The sequence below is a fragment of the Cladophialophora psammophila genome (genome assembly GCF_000585535.1).
Source record: "Cladophialophora psammophila CBS 110553 chromosome Unknown aczJe-supercont1.16, whole genome shotgun sequence".
In the NCBI taxonomy this organism is placed as follows: Eukaryota; Fungi; Ascomycota; class Eurotiomycetes; order Chaetothyriales; family Herpotrichiellaceae; genus Cladophialophora; species Cladophialophora psammophila.
Genome location: NW_006912937.1, coordinates 810,479 through 832,430, shown reverse-complemented (window position 1 = coordinate 832,430; position 21,952 = coordinate 810,479). Strand labels below are relative to the sequence as shown.

The 21,952-nt window shown below is 53.9% G+C and overlaps 7 protein-coding genes across 7 annotated transcripts; 5 read left to right on the top strand and 2 right to left on the bottom strand.

Moving 5' to 3' along the window:
• Positions 1 to 1,115: 1,115 nt before the first annotated feature.
• Positions 1,116 to 1,742, top strand: A1O5_09574 (uncharacterized protein; the record flags this gene model as incomplete). The annotated part of the gene is made up of 3 exons (XM_007750153.1): positions 1,116 to 1,266; positions 1,341 to 1,604; positions 1,666 to 1,742. The coding sequence occupies 3 exons, from the start codon at positions 1,116 to 1,118 to the stop codon at positions 1,740 to 1,742; spliced, it is 492 nt and encodes a 163-aa protein (XP_007748343.1).
• Positions 1,743 to 2,873: 1,131 nt separating this feature from the next.
• Positions 2,874 to 5,591, top strand: A1O5_09573 (beta-mannosidase B; the record flags this gene model as incomplete). The annotated part of the gene is made up of 3 exons (XM_007750152.1): positions 2,874 to 3,028; positions 3,083 to 4,078; positions 4,154 to 5,591. The coding sequence occupies 3 exons, from the start codon at positions 2,874 to 2,876 to the stop codon at positions 5,589 to 5,591; spliced, it is 2,589 nt and encodes an 862-aa protein (XP_007748342.1).
• Positions 5,592 to 8,301: 2,710 nt separating this feature from the next.
• A1O5_09572 (uncharacterized protein) lies at positions 8,302 to 10,856 on the top strand (the record flags this gene model as incomplete). Its single annotated transcript, XM_007750151.1, has 2 exons — positions 8,302 to 8,528; positions 8,588 to 10,856. The coding sequence occupies 2 exons, from the start codon at positions 8,302 to 8,304 to the stop codon at positions 10,854 to 10,856; spliced, it is 2,496 nt and encodes an 831-aa protein (XP_007748341.1).
• Positions 10,857 to 11,382: 526 nt separating this feature from the next.
• On the bottom strand, positions 11,383 to 13,695 carry A1O5_09571 (uncharacterized protein; the record flags this gene model as incomplete). Its single annotated transcript, XM_007750150.1, has 1 exon — positions 11,383 to 13,695. One exon carries the CDS (start codon positions 13,693 to 13,695, stop codon positions 11,383 to 11,385), a length of 2,313 nt encoding a protein of 770 aa, XP_007748340.1.
• An 849-nt stretch (positions 13,696 to 14,544) lies between these two features.
• Positions 14,545 to 16,271, top strand: A1O5_09570 (uncharacterized protein; the record flags this gene model as incomplete). Its single annotated transcript, XM_007750149.1, has 2 exons — positions 14,545 to 15,326; positions 15,377 to 16,271. The coding sequence occupies 2 exons, from the start codon at positions 14,545 to 14,547 to the stop codon at positions 16,269 to 16,271; spliced, it is 1,677 nt and encodes a 558-aa protein (XP_007748339.1).
• A 662-nt stretch (positions 16,272 to 16,933) lies between these two features.
• Positions 16,934 to 18,716, top strand: A1O5_09569 (uncharacterized protein; the record flags this gene model as incomplete). Its single annotated transcript, XM_007750148.1, has 3 exons — positions 16,934 to 17,396; positions 17,451 to 17,571; positions 17,636 to 18,716. The coding sequence occupies 3 exons, from the start codon at positions 16,934 to 16,936 to the stop codon at positions 18,714 to 18,716; spliced, it is 1,665 nt and encodes a 554-aa protein (XP_007748338.1).
• A 921-nt stretch (positions 18,717 to 19,637) lies between these two features.
• On the bottom strand, positions 19,638 to 21,481 carry A1O5_09568 (uncharacterized protein; the record flags this gene model as incomplete). Its single annotated transcript, XM_007750147.1, has 4 exons — positions 19,638 to 20,223; positions 20,315 to 20,526; positions 20,580 to 21,074; positions 21,137 to 21,481. 4 exons carry the CDS (start codon positions 21,479 to 21,481, stop codon positions 19,638 to 19,640), a joined length of 1,638 nt encoding a protein of 545 aa, XP_007748337.1.
• Between the last annotated feature and the right edge of the window lie 471 nt (positions 21,482 to 21,952).

Genomic DNA, 21,952 nt, shown 5'->3' with positions numbered 1-21,952 from the left:
TAACGGGTTGATTTGTTAGGGCAAACGCTAACGCCAGACCCAGAGCTCGCCGCGAGGTCGTTTGGCCAATTCCCAAATTTCGATCCATTTGGATCGAGATAACTAGATTCGAGATCCCCGAGGACGCCGTAACGCCCACCCGATTTGTAAAAAACCTTGCTAGAGAAGGGGCTATCGCGACCTAGGGGGGCAGACTGTTGAGCTTTGCGTCTGGTCCTTGGTGGAAGACGTCTCCGAGCACGGGAAAGATCTCCAGTCCCAGCCGGGAAGAAAGCGATCTCGATGAGAAACGGCGATGCATAGCTGCGCGATCGTTGGTGATATCCGCTAGCCGACCGTGTTGCTGTATCCTACTTCCTCGTCCTCGGTTCATAGGCACGGTGTTCGCTTATTTGTGGAGCGGGGACAAGGGCAAATTGGCCACTCTCGCCCTCTTCGTATTTGCGCGGGGCAGCAAAGTCTAACGAAGAACAAAAGCAGGCAAAGCTCCGAATTGGAGATGAGTCTTCCTCGATCCTTTCCGCGAGAGATCGTGCTCGGCGCCAGCTTGAAGCATGAAGATCTTGAGCGTCTAGAAATGTTGATATTAATATCAACGTGACGCTCTGAGGTTGAAAGAAAGAGCAATGGCGTTATCGAGACCTGCAGGGGCCGTCAGCAGGTGGGACAAGTCGACCAGGGGACACTACATTATTCTGTACCTAGGTAGTACATTACTCCGTACTGCCCTTTTATTGAACGAGACTTGTCCTTGAACATGGGGAGGGACGGGGAGAGTTAGAATTCATATACCTTGTTTTCTTAATGTTAGCATATGAGCGGGACATGCTGACTCCATCGGCATTTGCTATGTACTACTTGGTAGGTACCTCGTATGTACGGAGTCTAGGTAGCTAAAACCAGGCGTCTACTCCTCCGTACGGGCCCCAGCGTTGCCCTATGCCTACGAGATCTGTACGAGGTATGATCGCTGATGATCCGATCGGCCCTAGTAGGGCAGTCACACTTCTACATCGTCATCGAAACACACAAGTAGAACGGTTCGTCTATTGTCCGTCTGGGATCTGGGGGTTCATCGTTTCGCTGACACAGATCGATTAACCTCGTTACATACAATGGCTGCCAAACCAAAGTTGAACGTGCAGAACTTCCCACGTCCTCCGCTGCTGGCAAAACCCCCCAGGCATTTGGTGATTAGATGGAACGGACGGACTCTGGCTGACACCACATCCGCGTACTGGGTCTTGGAAACTACACATCCCCCTAGTAGGTCCAATTCTCTACAGATACATTACCGCCCAGCCAAGTCGGAACTGACTGCGAATGATGTCCTCGTGCAGCATATTATCTCCCCCGAAACTCCATCTCAGACTCTTTCAAGCTTGCGCAAATCCCTGAGAAGGCATCTCTTTGTGAATGGAAAGGTCGGGCCACGTATTGGGAGTTGACCGACAAGTCGACGGGGCAGACGGTCAAGAGCAAAATATGGAGCTACGAGTCACCGACGCCCGCCTTCACAGACATCAAGGGATATTTGTCCTTCTACGCCAGCGGCGTGCCGTGGGAATGCTTCGTCGACGATGAGAAGGTCACCCCGCAGGAAGGTGAGCAATCTGAACCTCAAACTTTCAATGGCGGCCCCAATCTGACCCCCACGGGGCGCAGGCGACTATTATGGTGGATGGGTGACAAGTGAGCTCGAAGGGCCCATGAAGGGAGGCCCCGGTACATGGGGCTGGTAGGCTGTTGTGATTCAGCACTGGGTGAATGCTCGGATGCCGGTCCTATTCCTATCACCTCAGCACACACACATATATTTCATTTCCATCCCAGCTCTTTTCCGTCAAGGTGCACAGCGTCGTTTGGTGCCGTGGAGAGACGGCTGTTCTGGGTCGATGCAAGTATCAGATTTGGGACACGGTGAGGGCAGTTCCTGCACAGAAACGGAAATGGAGACGTTTGTCCCCATGTCAGCTGGCTGTTTTATAGTTTGGAGAGAACCCGCCCATTGCCAACCACAATCGAGGTTTCATAGCACAGGGCAAACCGGGGGTCCAACGGGTTGGAATGCCGCCTTGAGGGGTGACAAACGGACTTGACAGGCTGGCAAGAGGATTGACCACCTCGCGTATCTTGTGAGTGAGTAGGTAGTTGTGCAATGACATGACTGAAGAGCTCCAGGATACTCTGGGGGTTCGATCCACGGCAACGAGTCATACTGCTACCTACCAAGTAACACGTACTACAGCAATGAGCAACGCGGGAAGACAGAGGCTCGGTGCCGCACTGCTTGATAAACTAAAATCACGCTTTCCCCTGTTTGGACCGGAGTTGTCCTCCTCCGTCGCCCAGATCAGTGCTAGTGCGACCACTACAAATTCTCCGATTGGAGCCTCGGCTAACGTCGCCATGCCGTCATACCCCCTCGCCCCCCCACGACGACTTTCTCCATGCCGCTTTCGATACTGGGTACACCTTCCGCCTCGCTCAATGAGGGCAATCCATGGAAAACTGAGGGTCATGTGTTGTTCGTCTGGATCTGTAGCTAGCATTCTATTCCTCTGGTTTCAGATCATCTTCACGTCTGCGGCTTTGTCTCCGTTTGCCAGATAAAGTGGATGAGGCGGGTTTTCAACTACGGAGTACATAGGTAGCAGTAACGCCGTGTTGTGTGGGTGGTTGAAGCTTTTTCTCAATTCTCCAAATTCCCGTGTCTGAATTCCTCCCTCTATTTCCCCCGAGGGGAAACGACATTCGATATCTTTTTCAATCGCATCCGTTGTTATTTCTGGTGCCTGTAGTTTTGAATACTTTCCTCTTGCCCCTCTCTACTGGAGAACAGTGCTGGAAGCAGCTAGAAGCCGATGGGGGACATGTCCGGGGTCGCTGACACGCCGGTGCCAATGGAGGTGGTCGACTTGTCCGCGGGGTGGTCGTTCAAGCAGCGTGATGATGCTGGTGAAAATGCCTGGTATCCGGTCAAGAAGGTTCCTTCCACTGTGCACCAGGACTTGATCGACAACAAGAAGTGCGTATTGGCGTCTCCGACAGACCACCGGAACTGATGAAGATAACTCACCAGGCTGGATGATCCCTTCCTCGGGTTCAACGAGATCAAGGCAGAGTGGGTGGGTTTGAAATCCTGGACTTACCGGACCACAATCGCCAACCCATCTGTACTACCGCGAGGCTCCAAAGCTGTACTGGCCTTTGACGGTCTGGACACTTTTGCTCATGTCAGGTTAGACGGCAAAACCATCCTGCGAAGCGACAACATGTTCTTGCCACACCGCGTCGACGTCACAGAAGCCATTCAATCATCCAGAGTGGACCAGGACCACAGTTTGGAGGTGGAGTTCGAACCGGCCTTCCTGAAAGCCCGGGAAATCAAGGACCAGCATCCAGAGCATAAGTTTATCTGTTTCAACGGTGATCCGGCACGTCTGGCGGTCAGGAAAGCACAGTATCACTGGGGCTGGGACTGGGGACCTCTGCTCATGTGCGCAGGGATTTGGAGACCTGTTCGTCTGGAGATGTATTCCATCAGGATAGCTGATCTGCGGACCGGTGTTACCATTGCGGACGACTACAAGCTCGCCGCTATCCAGGCCTCTGTGGAGGTTGAAGGGCTCGAGAACCAGCATCATGGCCGTATTGTCCAAGTCCGCTTCACCGTCAGTCTCGGCGATAGAGAGGTCTTTTCACGCCAGGCCGATGTGACGCCGCTGGGGGGAAGGCACAAGGCCACTGCTACTGCCCACCTCGAGGTTTCCGATCCGCAATTGTGGATGCCCAACGGGTACGGCCAGCAGCCGCTGTATACCGTGAGTGTGACCCTCTCGACCGAAGAAGGGACTGTTTTGCACCAAGACTCTCGCCGCATCGGTCTGCGCAAGGTGCAACTCGTCCAGGAGCCTGATTCCCACGGAAAGTCGTTCTACTTTCGCGTCAACGATGTCGACATCTTCTGCGGTGGCTCATGCTGGATTCCTACCGATAGCTTCTTGACGAACGTGACACCCGAGAAGTATCGAGCGTGGATCGAGTTGATGGTGCCGGCGAACCAGAAAATGATCAGGTAACACGACCCCTCCAACCCCGAATCCTTCCGACAGACACATGGATGGGATTGAAGCTAACGACCGTGGCTTAGAGTTTGGGGGGGAGGAATTTACGAAAACGACGCCTTTTACGACGCATGCGATGAGCTGGGGATCATGGTGTGGCAGGATTTCATGTTTGGATGTGGAAACTATCCCTGCTTCCCGGCAATACTCACGTCGATCGAAGCAGAGGCCGTGGCCAATGTTCGGCGGATCCGTCACCACCCTTCCCTGGTGATTTTTGCCGGCAACAATGAAGACTACCAAGTGCAAGAGTCGGCCCATTTGACCTACGACTACGAAGACAAGACCGAGGAACATTGGCTGAAATCTGACTTCCCAGCACGCTACATCTATGAATCCTTACTACCGAGAATCTCGGCGGCAGAGGCTCCCTGGATCCCATACCATCCAGGATCGCCCTGGGGTGACGGCAAGATCAGCTCGGACCCCACCGTAGGAGACATGCACCAGTGGAATGTCTGGCACGGGACGCAGGAGAAATACCAAATCTTTGATTCATTGGGAGGACGGTTCAACTCCGAGTTTGGCATGGAGGCGTTCCCACACATTGCGACGATCAAGTCGTTTGTTGAGAGAGAGGAAGATCTGTACCCCCAAAGTCATGTGCTAGATTTTCACAACAAGGCGGATGGTCATGAAAGACGGATTGCTACGTACCTGGTGGAGAATGTGAGGACGGCAACAGAGCTCGAGGCGTATATCCACTTGACCCAGCTGATCCAATGCGAGGCTCTGATGTTTGGATATCGCGGCTGGCGGAAGCAATGGGGCGACGACCGACGCTGCGGCGGAGCCCTGGTGTGGCAGCTCAACGACTGCTGGCCGGTGACTAGTTGGTCGATTGTCGACTACTACCTGAGGAGAAAACCGGCGTACTATGCCATGGCGCGTGTTCTAGCCCCGGTAGCGGTCGGAATTCGTCGATCCCACCACGACTGGAGTGTAACACACGCGCGCGAACCCCGGACGCAGGATTGGGAGCTGTGGGTCGTCAGTGCAAAGCTGACCGAGATCACCGCCGATGTGGAGGTCAAGTTCGTGTCCGTCCAGACAGGTCTGGAGATCAAGGACAGGATTGTGAAGAAGGGAGTCAAGGTCGCTCCCAACGGAACTACCGACGTTCTCAAGGGGCAGGTTGACAATGTGCACGAGGAGCCCCATGTCCTGGCCGCGCGGATTTGGGTCGACGGCACATTGGTTGCTCGTGACACCGATTGGCCGCAGCCTCTAAAATATCTCCAGTTTCCCGATCGGAACGTCAAGGTCGAAATGGTGGGTGACGAGATGCATGTCTCTGCAGGAAAGCCGGTCAAGTGTCTTGTGTTTGAAGAGCGGGAAGGGTGTCATCTTAGCGACAGCGCGATTGACTTGGTGCCCAATGACCAACAGATTATCCGAGTGCGAGGACTCAAGGCTGGAGAACCACCACTCAACTGGACATACCTGGGGGCTGGGGAGCAATGAGCCAGGTGCACACATGCCCCAAGCATGCCGAGGTTACGGAGCTCGAGCCCGAATAATAGGGCGTACAGAGCAAAGCCCAAGACGGATATTGCACCTTGCCGACAAATTGAAAGAGGCGAGGGCTATTTACGTTGTTTCGGTCGGCCCGATGGAAAAATTGATTCGAGGCGGTTGAGGTTCGCTCGCTCTTGCTTGAGCGAACAGTCAGCCTGATGAGGCCTTTTTTTTCCTCCCACCATCTTCTACTCAGACGAAGGGGGAGGCTTAGAAGGTAGAAAGGAGCCCAAAAGTTCTCTTGTTCGCCGGTAGAATATCGGAATAGAAAACACGGACTTTAAGGAATTGGTGATGATGTTACCTCGTACATGGAACGCTTGAGTCGGGTCGATAGAGAGAGATTTCCCCGTGTATACTCGGTACGGAGACGCTAGCTGGGCAACTCATCAGGCTTTCTTTTCGTTCCTTTCGCAAGGATCGACTCCCAAAGGATGGTCAGACGAAAGTTGCGCCCGACCACCTTTCACCCCGTCGCTTGCCGAGCTTAGTTGCACGGACGAAAAGCCCATTGGTGCCAATCGTATGATTCCAGAAGGGGTACAGTTGTCGAAATGGAGCAATGGGGAGATATTCGGCAGATTGGAATCGCCCAGCCAGAAAAGGGCCCGCCGGCTAAAGCGTAGGTAGACGGGTGCACGGAATCCCTTCTCTTAGTGGCTTGACGATCTCGGCCTCAATGGCGGCTAAATGAATAATTCGCGGGCTCGGCGAGGCTGGTCAAGCATGCAGTTTGGGGGCGATATTCTTAGGTCAAGGGGAGACTCGGGCAAGAGGGGGGAAGATGACAGGTCCGTCGAGAGGAGATGGCTCGTTTCCTCAGCTTGAAGGAAGGATGCGAGTCGATGGAGGAGAGATGTCTGCCACGACTTTTGAATATTGTTAGCATGAGCGTACTCATCATCATCATCATGGTCAACCACGACATGGATATTAACATCATCTACTCGGTACGATGTACCTCGTAGCCATGGACCTGACCAGCAGCTATGTGGACAGTGGGACATTGGAGGTGGCCAGTGGATAGGGGATGAGATGGACGATGAAGATGAGCCGGAGATGGAGGCGCAGGTGGGGATGGTGCAGGTTTGTTTGGCGATGCCGATGTGGATGGTGGATGGTGGATGGTGGCAGCTGCAGACGGTGATGGTGGTGACGGAGGCGATAGTGGTGATGGAGGTGATGGAGGTGATGGAGGTGAATGATGGAGGAGGGTCGCAGCTCCCCACAGTTTCTTTGCCGGTGGACAAGAGGACTTCCAGGTTGCCTTGCTTGTCATCACGTCTCATCTCTCGCGGATACCACCTCCTCCATGTCCTCCTGCTCTACCACCAACACCACCGCCCCTTCCTGCGCCCTCACACGCAACTACGCAATTCGGCTTGCTCTGTACCGAGTATCCTACGACATACGCCAGTATCATCATTGTCACTTTACCACTCATCAAATTACCACCTGCATGTACCACCCTCCTCCAACCTTCCAAGGACCTCAAAGAGCAGCAGCAGCAGCAGCAGCAGCAGCAACAACAACAACAACAACCACAACCACCAGCACTGGCTTGTTACGTTCTCCTCCTCCCTCCCCTGCTCGTCCTCTATGCCGCCCCTTTTGTTCTCCTTCTCGCAAACTTGACAGGTTGGACAAGGGTGACAAATTCATGGCTTGAGCCAGTCAAACTGCCAGACCTTGACCCTCCCTTTCCTCCTACATACAGTAGCCTTTTTCTTAGCTCCTGGTCCATCCTAATCGATGCCCCTACTGCATGCACCTCACGAGTCAATTCTGCCTCCTGCGTCTTCTTTTCCTTCTGGAGCTTTTCCATTTCTATCGGGTCAATGCAATGCTGGTTACATAACGCCAGGGCCTCCCGACCAAAACAACCGCCCCTGTTCATGATCCCGGTCTTGCCATCGTTCTCAACCTAGTCCATTGGATTTCCCGTCCATCTTCTTCGCCCCTAGTCTTGCTGGGAAACAAGCACACCACCCTTTGGAGCTAGTACTGGTGACCTCTAGGACAAACCGGGTATCTTAGCCCGTCATGTATGTCGTTGAAGTTAACCATTTCCCCAGTCAAGATTGCCCATCTTATTTCCCACAGTTTCCCCGGATTCTTCCCTATGGCCCGTGGCACGGGCTCAGTGGTGCTGGTCTCTAGCAGCTTATATGATATTAGATCCGGGGATTTGACTCCTTCTGCCATCGAGTTCTGACCAACCTTCTGTACTGTCTGTGCGTGCACAAGTCGGGTGGGAGAAGCAAAAAAGGAACTCTATACGCATCTGCATCTGCTTGCATCTGCCTTGCTCTGTTCCCTGTCTAATCTACCACTTTCCACCAATCTGCTTGCTAGCTCTTGCCCAGTCGATCTCTTTGACTTACCTCGGCCACAAGGGTGATCAGAGTATCATCAACTCGCAGGGGGGGGGGGGACACTCTCTCAAGAAAACTCATCTCCAATACAACTTACGTCCTGGCTCACCTGGCCGCGACCCGAGGTTGAGAGTCCGAGGTCTCGGTGTTGTGCTGAGCAACTGAGTCCCAGCTCATTTCCAGCTGGCTCTAACTATATTGGCAGCAAATCCTGCGCCGTGAATTGTTGTTGTGTCATTACCTGGCCAGGTTGCCAGCTTGCTGGCCCGGTCTATCCCAGAATGTTCCATACATTCGAAACAGCCCAATACCACAGTCCAGAACAGGCCGAGCAGAATGCAAATTCGGCCGCGAAACGAAGGACCTCCACGGTGAGGGCTTGCGAGCCTTGCCGCCGGAGAAAGATTAGGTGCAGCGGCGAGCACCCCTGCGAAACCTGTCAGTGGTACCGGAAGGCTGCCTCTTGTCATTATACCGAACCAAGACAACGACAGATGCCATCCAGAAGGTGAGGACAAGGACTGCTCATGCCTCCAAATTGGCCATTTCCTGACCTTTTGTGCCCAGGTCTGTCGAGAAGATCTCTCAGACGCTTCAGGAGTATCGGACTATCCTGCAGAAGCTCTTTCCAAACGTGCATCCTGACCAACTGAAAGACCTTCCTCGTGAAAGGCTGGTCGAGCTCATTCAGAAGAGCAGTCCATTTCATCCTCCCTCGCCTCGAACACCCAGCGTGGAGGAGAAACCGCCTCCGCTGAATCCTGATGCTGCCAACCTTGAGCAGCTGCAACCCACCCCTGAAGATAGCAATGATGGCTTTTCTGACCGCAAGACCCATGCCTTGAAGGGCATCACAGACGACGTCAACATGCTGTCCTTGTCGGTCAAGCAGAATCCATCCTATCTTGGGATATCGTCTGTCATGGCAGTTCTCAGAGTCATCACCTGGCTCGACCCAGACTGCCTGACCAAATCTCCCGACAGGAGCGTTATTCCAACTCGTGAACCATCCCCGGCTCCGGAGAACTACAAGGCGGAGCTTGATCAGACGAGAGTCGACACCTCTTCGGCCTCTGCTTGGGACGAGATTCCCTTGATCAACGCATACTTCACCTATGTGCATCCATTCATACCCTTGATCGAGGAGCAGGTCTTCAGGGATACATATATTGCGGCACAAAGAACCGACTCTAGGTGGCTCCTGCTTCTCAATAGTGTCCTAGCCATGGGTAGCGTGGCAGCAGGGACATCAGAGGACACGGGTCATCATGTTTACTTCAACCGCGCGAAGCAGCATCTCACCATGGACACCTTGGATTCTGCCCACCTCGAGACTGTCCAAGCCCTGGCCATCTTAAGCGGCTTCTACCTTCACTACGTCCAGATCCCCAACCAGGCAAATGCCTTGATGGGCGCCACCTTGAGAGTTGCCACCATGTTGGGACTGCATCGGGACTACACCGAAGGCGTTGGTCCTGCAAAGGTCCAAAAGGCGTCATTCTCCATCGAGATGCGACGTAGAATATGGTGGTGTACGTTCATGCTGGATTCTTGGGCCGGCAACACCCTGGGAAGGCCAAGTATGGGCCGAATGAGCCACGCCATCACGGCGAAGCCGCCGCAAGAGGCCATCGGCCAGTCGACGGCCATGCTAGCATTGGTGCAGGAGAACGTCCGCTTCTGCATCATCAGTACAAGGATGGAAGATGCCCTTGCCGTCTCCCCTCTCCTAGAAGAGTATGAACGCCATACCTTGGATGCCCTCTATCTAGAATGGTACAAGCACTCGTCTGTCCAGGCCGAATCTCCACGACCGAATCTCAATGAGTCGCCCGGCGTCACTGTTCTCAAAAATGTGATGAGATGGCGCTACTTGTCGAATCGAATCATTCTCCATCGCCCTGTTCTGCTGTGGTATGCCATGCGCAAGATCACATGGGAGAACCTCTCGCCGGAGAGACAAGCAGCAATTGAGCTCTGCCGCGGCGTGTGTGCGGATTTGATCAGTGACATTGCCTCCACCTGGCGAGGTCAAAAAGCGTGTCAAATATCCGGTTGGAATGCCACTTGGCTCCTCTATCAAGCCGTGATGGTTCCGCTTCTCTCGCTCTACTCAGATCCTCACGACGTCGACGTGATGGAGCACAGTCGCCATCAAGTGGAAGTTGCCATGCGGGTGCTGAAGGAGCTTCAAGGCTGGTCCACCACCGCTCGCCGATCTTTGGAAGTCATCATCCGGCTGTACGAAGCCAGTAAACGGCATTCTGCCGCCCTACCAGAATTCCAAGAGACATACCTGCCGAACGCCGTGGACACGCCTGCGTCGTCAACAACACCCGCGCCGCAACTACCACAATCAACGACGATGATGTCGACATCCGCAGCGTCGTCTTTCCGGCCCACTTACATCGACGTGTCATTTGCAAACACATACGGCAACCTGGATGACCTGAACACGGCCACTCAGGAGCTGTTCATGGACAACATGTTCGACACGCTGAACTGGAGCACGAGCTGGGACAGTCCCATTGGCGGACCCCAGATGATGAACGGCTGGGACTACAGCACCATGCACCACTGGGCGGGGATCCCCCAGGCGGATGAATATTTTGGCGGGTTCAGCCTGCCTGACGACCCGAGCAGCAGCAGCCAGATGGGAATGGGAGCAGGAATAGGAGGATCAGGGACCGGGACTGGGCCTGGGTCAACAGCACCAGGAGCAGGCCCGTTCGACGTGGACATGGACATGCACCACGCCACCGCCGCCGCTAATCCGGCCGACATCATGAACAGACACTATGCACATACGAGTATAGATCGTCAACACTCGTTATGAAGCAGGAGAGAGGACTTGGAACTGGGGGCGATCGGGCTGGGTAGGTTCCAATCGCAACAAAAGCCATCAATGTGACGAAACGGACAAACAGGACTCGTATTCCAATTCCCCGTCCCCTCGTTTTCTTCCTCCCACCCCGTGGGCCATCCCTTTCCGACTTTTTTTTTTTTTGACCCTATTCGTGGTTGTGATGTATATTATCTCCTTCCTATCTATGTAGACTTGACTTGGCCAATGATGATTTGATCGATGCGAAGGGGATTCTTTTTTTCTCTCTTTCTTTTCTTTTCCGTTGTCTATGTGCATATTTCTGGATCTAAATCTCTATAGCCTACATCTCTAGGTTCATTTCTTTTCGGCCTCTTCTCTCTACGTCCACACAGTTAGAACCCGGCCGATCGGCCCCGGCCCCAGCCCCACCCCTTGCTCTACATATCTAGAGGGGAGCTATATAAATAGAGGCAGCCGAGTAGGTACCTGGGTAGTTAGTCGGGCTCCGCTGCGCCGGCGACTTCTGCCGCCGCCATTACCACCCGAACTTCTCGGCCCAGACATCAATGTCCCAGCCGCCTAGTCGGACAAGCTCGGCTGCGACGTTCCGCACGTCGCGCACTAGCCCGTCTGGGCCGGAGACGATAATGCAGATCTTATCCCTGTGTCCATCACGATTTCTGCCGCTGCTGTTCCTGTCTCTATCCTTCAGTGGGAAACGACAGTCTTTGGGGTCTCTAGAGTTGAGATCAGGCCTTGGTAGCGCTGGAAGATCGGGTGAAGATGGTGAGAAGGAGGCGGAGGAGGAGGAGGATGAGACATCTGGTGTGCCTTCTCCGAGTGCCGTGGAAGACGAGGAGTACGATGGTGCCGACGAATAACAAGACTTTCCAGCTGCGCCGGCCGAGGACGAGACAGACGTAACCCAGCTGTAGATCTCGCTCTGCATATCTGGTCGACCACATCCAAGGCCGGCAGTTCTAGTGTCGAAGGTTCGTGTAACTAAACTAGCACCCGTTTTGTGCCGTCTTTCTTGCGCAGTAGAGTCGAGAGCATTTGCATCCAGATGATCAGTCCCTGCCTCCTCTGCCTCTTCATCATCGCCTGACTTGACCGCGCTCGCTTGCGGAACCATGCAGATCCACTTCCCATGCTTCTCCTCCTGCCTTACCCAGAAGTGCGTGTACTTCGACTCCGGTATCCACAGAGTGGAATCTGCAACGACGGATGGCATCGTCTTCAACCCATTCTTGTACGTAGTCCTTGTGCTGAGGAACAGTCCGGCATCTGCGCTCCTCTCGTTTCGGACTCGAATGGCCCAGGAAAGCGGATAGGTAACAGCGATTCCACTGCCCCCGGCGACGAAGCAAACTCGATCTGCTGAGTGTGCTGCCGCTAGTGCTGAAGTGCTGCCGTAAGGACCATCGAGGACGATTTCACAGTGTTGGTGGTGGCGGGCATAGCGGAGGAGAGACAGAGAGAAACCGTCGATCGCGCGAACCGTCAGTTGGAGAGGCCATGATTTCATGGCCACTGTAATTTTTGGTGGAGCAGGTGAAGCGATCGTGAATGGATGCGCCTGAAAGCGGTATTTAAAGCCCATGGAAGGGACGGTGAGAAAGACATGTTGGCCGGGATGCCACCCGTGGTGGATGTTCGTTTGTATTCCTAACCCTGGTGGCTTTTGGTAGCGGAGGGGGACGTCGCAGTGGACCAGGACGGTGTGGCCATCAGGAGCGACTTCTAACGTTGCAATGAATCTTCTAGACGATAATGTCACACGCCAAAGGAGTCTGTCGACAGCCCAAATTGCAAAGGCTACGCAGACATAAGGGCGAGCCGTGGGGTAATGCAGGAAAAGGAAGATCAGAGCGGCAAATTGGAAAACGATGTGTGCTACCAAGAAGGGTTCGTAGTAAAGATGGCGGAACCAGCCGGTGCTCGTGATGTAGATGAGATAATAAGATATCACGGCACAGAGGCCGAGAAAAACAAGTTTCGTGCTGAGGAAGCCGGGCAGAGATAATCCTCGAGGATGGAGGATGGTGTACCAAACAGCAAGCATCCCGCCCATGTGGATAACGGCGAAGCAAGTCATCCACTCACCGAGGCGACGGTGGAAGATGTTGAGACCCTCGTAAGACCATCCTGTAAGGTATTTGGTGGGTTGGTTGTTTTTGGCGGCCAGGAAGTAGAGGATTGGGAGATTCACAACGAAGAGTAGACCCGCTCGATCGGCGAGGATGAAGATCCATGGCAGCGACAGTGGGATGCAGTAGAAGAGATAGAAGAGGTTGACAGCAAGGGAGAAGAGCACGACAAGGGAGACGGCGTTGTTCGGCAGGGTATTTGAGGGAGAGGTGACCGCTGGGATGGGTCGAGGCTGGAACATCAAGAGCGATTTGAGTCGATTGAGAGGAGATGGTGGCGTTCGAGAAGCCGAATATGGTTGAGCCAGCAACGGCGTCGTCTCTCCATTGTGCAGGTCGTCATCTTTCTGAAACGGTGTACTTGTCCCGGTCAATGTACTGCTGCATGATGGCGACGGGCTGGCAGCGACCCTCCCATGGTTTATGGGACCTTGGCCATTCTGATCCCTCTTCTTGCGTCGATGCACGACCCTCTTATAGAAACGGAATCCACTTGACACCGCAATTGTGACAAAGATCCATGCATAATATGTCAAGATGAACTTGCGATGCCACAGGATGGCGGCGACAATCTTGCGTATATGTTCCGACTGGGGGACACCGCCAGTGTTGGCGAGGGTGTCAACGAGGCCGCTAGAGGCTTGGAGGGAGATGCGGAGGATCTGAAGACATTCTTCAGGCAGGACAGCGTCGTCCATAGAGCATGACAGACTGCACGAGGCAGAAGTAACAATATCTGTACGAGAGGCGCAGGCAATGCCCATTGAGAGCCATGGCAGGGTTTTATCTTATCAATCAAGGATCAGACGAGATGCCAAGCCAGCGTCTCCTCTTTCGGCAACTCTATGACGCCGCCTTGTCCAGTCCTCCTCTGTATCCTTGGCACCGAGGCACCTCAGCAGCTTAGCTCATGCCGCTTTAAGCACGGCCCCAGCGACAAAGACACTACTGAATTCATATTACAGTACTCGAGGCAATCGCCTTGAAGAGCAAATCTGAACGACTCGAACTCGGCTCGCCAGGGTATTATAAATGCGTACTCTCAGCCTGGCGAACATGAGTTCTGGTTCCTTGCCGAGAACAACGCTGTGGCCTGTTCATAACTCTCGCTTGTGTTCAACTGCTGGTGTGCTCAACGCCAGAATTCCGACCCCGTGAAGGCCTGAGATCGCGCTTCAGACGTCTTCCGTCACCTCAATGTCATCCCATTTTCGGCCATTGCGCCCGGCTGCGCTCCCGCATATAGCAGATTCGACACTCGTCGTGAGCCCTGTCCGAGCACCGAACAGACGAACACATGCCTCCTCTGCTTGCCTGCCCTGCAGAAAAAGGCGGCGTAGGGTACGTGGCTCCCTGCTTCCTTCAGCCCCCCGAGTTTCTTGCCGGCACTGTGCTGAGGGCGAGTGTTACTTCAGTGTGATGGCCACAAACCGTGTACAAGCTGTGTGGTTGCTAAGCGTGAGTGCGTCTACCCGACCGACCACCGAAGTAGGATATACCGTCAGACCTTATTAGCAGAACACAGCGAGAGCAATACGGAGTTGAAAATGCTTCTCGACGCGTTCCGGACCTCTTCCGAGTCGGTAGCGGCCGGAATTCTACGTTCTCTGCGCTCTGGGGCTGATGTTTCCGCTGCACTCCAGGCTGGAGAGGCCGTCTTTCCTCAACCAGTTGTGACTTTGGGACAACCCTTGGAACAACTGTACGACTTACCGCGGCTCAAAGAATCCCCTTCTGTGCTCTCCCTGTATGATCTTCTGCAACCTTTCGACCAAGCCTCATGTTGTCTCAGTTCCAGTGGGGGAACCTTGGTCCGATGGACCACGGTAACCCAAGACCCAGCGATCATCAGTCACCTGTTGGAGCTGTACTTCACATACCACCACCCCATTTGCCCTGTAATTCCCGAGTCCCTAATTCGAGCCGATATGGCCACTGGAGGCATGATGTATTGCTCGCCTACCCTGATGAATGCTGTGTTGGCTGTTGGCTGCACATTTCTGGGCTTGCAAGACGAAGTCAAGAGTGGCAACGACCCTTGGCCGTCTGTGGAGGCATTTTTCAATGAAGCCGAACGGCTCTTGTTAGAACATCCCGAACCAAGTTTGACTACTGTAGCAGGACTGAGCCTTCTTGCAATGATCGAGAACCTGCACCGTCGCTATCAGCGTGCTTGCATGTTTTCAAGTCGAGCCTCATGTATGGCACTCTTTCTGGGTCTTCACAGGGGGAGAGTGAGCGAGAAAGAGCAAATCATGACCGAAGCGGACAAGTTGACTCTGGTTGCCGTGCAGCAGCAGCTATTCTGGGTCTGTCTTCAGGTGGATCAGTGAGCTGCCAGGAAAGCGTTCACTGGGTAATAGTGGCTGATTTGTACAGAATGGCTTCCATCAACGCAGGCTGGCATTCTCAAATTGTCGTCGACGATGTCGAGATAAGACGGCCCAGCACCGATATAGGTGCCGCAACCCACCTCTGCACGCCATCCCCAACACCATTAAACTGCGGAGACCGCCGCGGCTGCTGGTTCTACCTAGCGGACCTGGCGAAGATTGTGCACACGACCCTCTTCCAACCGAGATCTCTTTCTGGCGCCCACGAGAAGATCAATATAGAGCATTGGGAATCTAAGTTTCGGGGGTGGTACAACCATTTACCAGCCGCCCTCGCCATTAGTGACACGGCATCCGCACACGTAATCGTGGTCCATATGTGGTACCATGACAGCTTGTTACAATCATTTCGTCCTCCTATGGCTCTTGGCCTGGCCGACATAAGCCTTACGGCGACTCGGATCTGTCAAGACGCTGCTAAGGCGATCACTGACCTCTTCAGCCAGTACCAAAGGTCTTTTGGCTTGAAGGGTATCAATGCCATGATATGTCAAGCGCTGCTCGATGCATATCGCATTCATCTCGATTGTTTCCCGTCGACCTTGAAGGACATATTGACTGTGGTACAAGCCTTTCAAGAGCTTTCGAAGCGACAACCATGGGCGCATACATGGCTCAAGGGCCTCGAATATCAGACCCTACACTCCTCTGCCGCGGAATCTGCTCCACTAGCGGAGGCGGTTGACAGGCGTGTTTTCATGGTAGAGACCAATTCTGTCCAAGAATGTCCAAGCGCGTCGCCCTCAATCAGTTACGACTGTGACATGGCAAACATCAACAATAATGTGAGCGCCGCGCAGTCGGAGGCCGACACAGCTGCCCCATGTCGAGCACCTCGCAAGGAAGAGGACTACTTCTTCTCACCTTTTGCTCGACGCTAGTGTCGTATAACGAGGCGTCACTGGTTGAAGATTCGATCGTGTGCAGGGCTTCAGGGAAAGTCGCCAGCACCGTCTCGCAATGCCGGCGTATTGCACTCTGGAGGTTCAGCGGGGCTATTAAGTCACTCATGGATCTCCTTGGCTTTCCCAACACGCAACATTGGTAAGCTTTGACTACGTCCGATTCATCCATCAGCGCAATGTGTCTGATGCATGTTGATGTCTAATCGCACGTGAAAGAATCTTCTTGACTTGACATCACCGCGAATGCCGACCCATTGAGTCGACAATTTGGAGCATTTTGGAGACCGAGTGGTAATGGTGGACGTCCAGACAGTTCTAGGCTGCGGGAGTGCTGCCGATGCTTGACAACCACCCCAACTTGATCAACCAGTCAAATGAGACCGAGGCATTCCTCCTAGCCAGACCTCGCCCAACTCCGGACGATCCATCTCCCTTGATCTCCCCACCTTGAACTAGCGATTCCAGATTTACCCATACCAGATCGTGTGACGGCGGGTTATTCACCCTGTTCTAGAGGGGAATATACTTTGATACAGGAGCAAGACTATCACCACCGCAAAACATGCATTTAAAGAGTACACCCATCCTGTCTCTCTGTTGTAGTCTATTTGTCTCATCTTCCAGAAATCTAGCCAAGGATGTCCGTCCTACCTGAGCAACTTGCCAGGCTCTTCTCTTTGCCCGTAGGTCGAGAGAGGCTCCAAAATAAAATCGCCTCGTCTCCTGTGGAGATTCTCAACAATCGCAAACTGGCAAATGCTTTTATCACGCGGCTGTTGATAGACTGCTTCTTTTCTTGCACCGGCACCTTGTTCTACATTTTTTCTCCCAAGGATGCGGCAGAGCTGTTCCAATCAGCCTATATGGACACTGATGGTGCTACAAAGGCCTCACTGGGTGCCCTGTGTGCAATGGCATCTGTGGCTAGTCAATATGACGACTTCGAAATTGACGGCTCGCTACGACAGTCGTACTATGAAACAGCGAAATTCTATCTCGACGAGTGTATCGAGGAGGACGAAGTGCTTGGCATGCGCGTGCTCTGCTGCTTGGCCATATACTGTGCTATGGACAAACGGCTGACTGCGTGGACGTGGACCCGTCAGCGCTGCTCAATTTTGGAACCAAAGTGCAAAGACAGCTGACCGTGACAAGTAACCGGCTTAAAACTTGCCAGGCTTCGAGGACTCCACCTCGACAGACGCCCTCTGTCCACATCTCCCGAAGAATGGATCGCGCAAAGAAAAGTCTTGAGGACTTTGATTGTCCTAGGCAGGTAAACATCCGACTCGTCCTATGAAAGCAGGAAGATGAGAATTTTAACTCGGGGGCTCCCACAGCTGGGTCGCGTCGACCCTCGGTACAAATCCCCAGATTATGGAGGCATTTCAACCAGGGCTCCACGAGCCCTTTGCGGTTCTCGAGGGCCATCCGCCCTTTGAATCGATTGCACAAGCGCAAATGACCTCGATTTGCATCCTCACGTCGGGCGTACTTCGAGACGTCTTCTTACCAACAGAACTCAGTCTCGTTGCGACTCGAGAATACAAAATAAAGATAGTCGACTGGCTAAGCAAGCTCCCTCCAATCATGCAGCTAGAATCGTTGATGCAAGATCAGGACTTGACGCTTGTGCAAAGACGGTGTACTTTCCACGTTCACCTCAACTACCTGGGAGCGCTACTCCTTCTCTACCGTCGCCATTCTCTTTACCTTTCCACTGTGCATCGGGATGATTCATGGGAGCTAGACGGGGACGTCGCCGAAGCATTGGACTATGCCAAAGACGCACTGGACGCCGCTACTCAATCGTCTCGGATCTTCGCGCTTCTTCTGTCTGAGCATGCGACCTTCAAGCGCTCCTGGCTGCTAATCTACCAGTCTTTTAGCGCCTGCACCATGTTGCTCTTCCACGTTGCTCAGAAGCGGCTCCACGGAGTCTCTCCCGCCCAGTGTGAAGAAGAGCTCTCCAGTGCGGAAACGTGCCTCAACACTCTGGAGTATTGCTCGGAAGGCGATATCGTTGCCAAAGGCTACTATGACATGTTGATCTTTTATTACCATGCTTTGAAAATTACACCAGAGGATGAGCCTGCCGGAACCGCCCACGATTCCGCAATGCAAGAGGGCTTGGGGCTGTCGTCGATGGACGGCCCTGCCCGTCTCGAAAGAAAGACGACACCAGATGAGATTGCAGAGGGTGTTTCCAATCTTTCCAGTCACGCCTTCCGGCACGGCTGGCGTGATGGAATGGTGCCTCCTCCTCCTCCTCCTCAGATCTCGGACTCCGTACGTCGGGGGTTTCCAGAATTCACTGCAGGACCCCATCTTGGGCTTTCTCGCGACACTGCCATTTACCGGGACGCGCCCGTCGTTGGAGGCCCGTTTCAATGGTCGGCCAACTCTATCCCGCAATCTTAGCAAGGTATAAGGCACAGGTTTTGGCATGCACAGCTACGAGAGGCCGGCCGAAAGCTGCTGGTGGTCCCTGCATTCGCCAGCAATTTGCAGCAGCAGGATTTCACAGAACGAGAACCTTGTGTGGGTGGGGGGATTCCCTGAGCAGCGTGTTAAGGGGGAGTGTGTCCCATGATGACATCCTTGCGCGCGACGTGGTGTGCCTCGAAGCGCGCCGAACAAGTTGCCGTGTTGAGGTGATGCTGGTACGAATCGAAGAGGTGCCCGGCTGCAAAAAGGGGTTTGCGGCCTTTTTTATGAGGCTGAAAGGCGCTACATATCAAGGAGGGAAGACCCCGTTTTATTATATTCTTTCCAGCCAGGTTTTCCGTACATCGATGCTTTGCTGCGCCATCTTGTTTGTTGCCATCCTAGAAAACTCCGGAGTCACAAAGAAAAAAAGGTCATAGGAGTTACATGCAATCTATGTTAATACAAGTTGCACACCTTGGCCGCCCTAGCCCGAGGAAAATTGCTGGGCGCGCCAACATCAGCGCCTCCTTCCATTATCCGTCTCCTCTTCGGCTAAGTCCAACGACGACTTCGCCGACCCGCCGATGGTGGCGGCTGAGGCTGAGCCCTCTTCAAAACCCTCCATGCTCTCCCAGCTCGTGGAGCTTTCGAGCAGGTGGCGCTCCTGTTCCTCGACCTGCGCGTCGTCGGCACCCGATGCGACTGATTTGTGCTTTGTTGATGCGGAACGCCGTTTCTTGATGCGGAGCCGGACGGCGAGAGCGAAGCCCGTTACCGCCATGATGAAGATGACCATCATCAGTACCGCAGCGGAGATCATGGTGCTAGAGAGAAGGAGAGAGAGCTCAAGTTAGCGCTGTCTGTCTGCGTTTGGGAGGAGGATTATCAGGGCGCAATGAATGCTGCGCTAGCTCACCTTCTGCTTGTCTTCTTGCTTTCCTGCGTTTCCGAGCCGGTTTTATGTTCGCTTTCGGGCGCGCTCACATCGTGCTCTTCCTGGTGGCTATCCGCAGCATCGCACGAGATCGCAGGCAACGGGCGGTCCTTGTGCTGTTGTTGAAGCTCCAAGGGCGCCTCGATCATCGTGGCTACCAGGCCTGTTTCTACGTGCCACTCCATGTGGCAGTGGAACAGCCAGACGCCGGGGTTGTCGGCCCGGAATCTCAAGACCATGAAGCCCCCGGGCTCCAGCAAGAGTGTGTCCCTCCTTACGGGGGCCCTCGGGAAGTCCTCCTCCCCGAGGCCGCTGCTGAAAAAGCTGCCCGCTTTCTTGGCGGAGCGGTACACCGCTTGGAAATTGTGGCCGTGTAGATGGAACGGGTGCCGAACCATGTGGTGGTTGTAGAGGATGATCTCGACGACCGCGTTGTGCTGCAATACGAATGGATTGGTCGATGCACCGTATATCGAGCGGTCTGTTGCGAAGGGCCCACTGGTTAACGCTGTGTAAAGCGATGGAATCTCCGGGGCAGCGTATCTCGTTGAGTTAAAGAACCATCTAGGGAATACAAAGTCAGCCACCTTCAGCCAAAAACAAAGGCTTGGCAGTAGAGTTTTTGAAGAAGGCAGAAGTGAGGGGATTGGCTTACTTGATGCCACCACTGTGTGACATTCCCAGACTCAAGACGATGCTCTGGTCCGGTCGAGGTAGTAAAGGCATTTCGTCGTATGGCTCCAACGTCACATCGTCAATGGGATCGTAGTTGGAAACAAGCTGGGCCTGTGGTAGAGGTTGATCGGGCGCGTAGACCAGCCATCCGGTCACGTTCTGACTTGCACTGTTGCGTATGTTGGTCAGGCTCTAGAGGAGACCTGTTAGCCAAGCACATGTCCGGCGAATGATCAAATGCATACGGGGTCCATGGAAGCAACCATGGGGTAGTTTCTGTTGCGATCCGACTGGGTCGTGACGAGGAAGCTGCACCGCTGTCCGGAGGAAAGGAACATCATGGCGGTCTCCGCCGGCTTGGTATAAACGCCGTCCACTTCGACAATCTTGATCGTGTGGCCCTCGATCCAGAAATACTGACCTGCGAACGCGCCCATGTTGGCCAGGCGCACCAAGTATGTCCTTTCCGGCACAACTGGGATTTGAAGCCCCTGGGTATCGTTCAGCAAGTTGGCGTCGGGCACTGGCTCCTGCGACATCATGCCTCCATCGTGCAGATAGTGGGGAATCAGGTCGGGCATCTGATCGTGGTACCAGTCCGAAACGGACAGGACTAACTCGTCGTCATATTGTCCACGGTATGGATGATCCGGGTCGCGAATGAGCAGTGGCCCTCGGAGACCGTCAGGGTATTGGCCCTGGACATGGGAATGGTACCAGTAGAGCCCAGCCTGGGAAACCTACAAACGCACGACTGTTTAACAAGGGTGATCTTCGGGGAGGAAGTGCTGTATGTACGAACCTTGAATCTATACGTGAAAGATGAACCAGGAGCGATAGGACACTGATTGACTTGGGCGGCACCATCTAGCTCGTTGGTGCCATTCATAAAGAGGCCATGGAAGTGTAAAGATGTGGACTGGTTCCCAAGCAAGTTGAGCACATTTACCACGACTGTGTCCCCCAGATCCGCGCTGATGGTTGGAGGCGGCCACTGGCCGTTCACGCCGATCACTGGCCGGCTGAAGCCATCGGGGCTTGCAGGCACCCACGAAATATTGAAATCATACGTGACAACAGTTCCGGATGTCGTTGCAGCGCACAGGATGGCGGCAAGGAGTGTCTGCAGCAATGTCGAAAATGCCATCCGCAGCGAGCGACGACGATGACGACGTTGTCTTTCGTGTTTAACTCTGTCGCAATTTTGCAATTGTGATAATTAATTGCATGGCGAGGATGGACAAGCAATTAGTTATCAACCCCCCAGCGGTACATGAGGCTTACAGGGGGCGATGAGGCGTCTTCGGGCTTCAAGACCCACTGCCACGCTTCCTCAATTGGCCCTATCGGACGCCCGTTGTGCCTCCGAGTAATAAGAAAACTTGCTCACCTTTTCTGACTTGGACGAGTCCTTCTCCACTCTCCCTTGGTGAGGACGGAAATCATCAGACGAACCCGGTACCTGGATCTGATCGCGGGCGGGACGGAGAGAGATAATAATAACAGTCACGCTATGGGATAAAGCATTACCAGTCTGTCGGGCTACAGGTGGTCTGACGCTTTCCACCAGAAAGAGACCACAAGTGCCAAGGGCCCAAGGCATTTGTTTCTCGGGGCA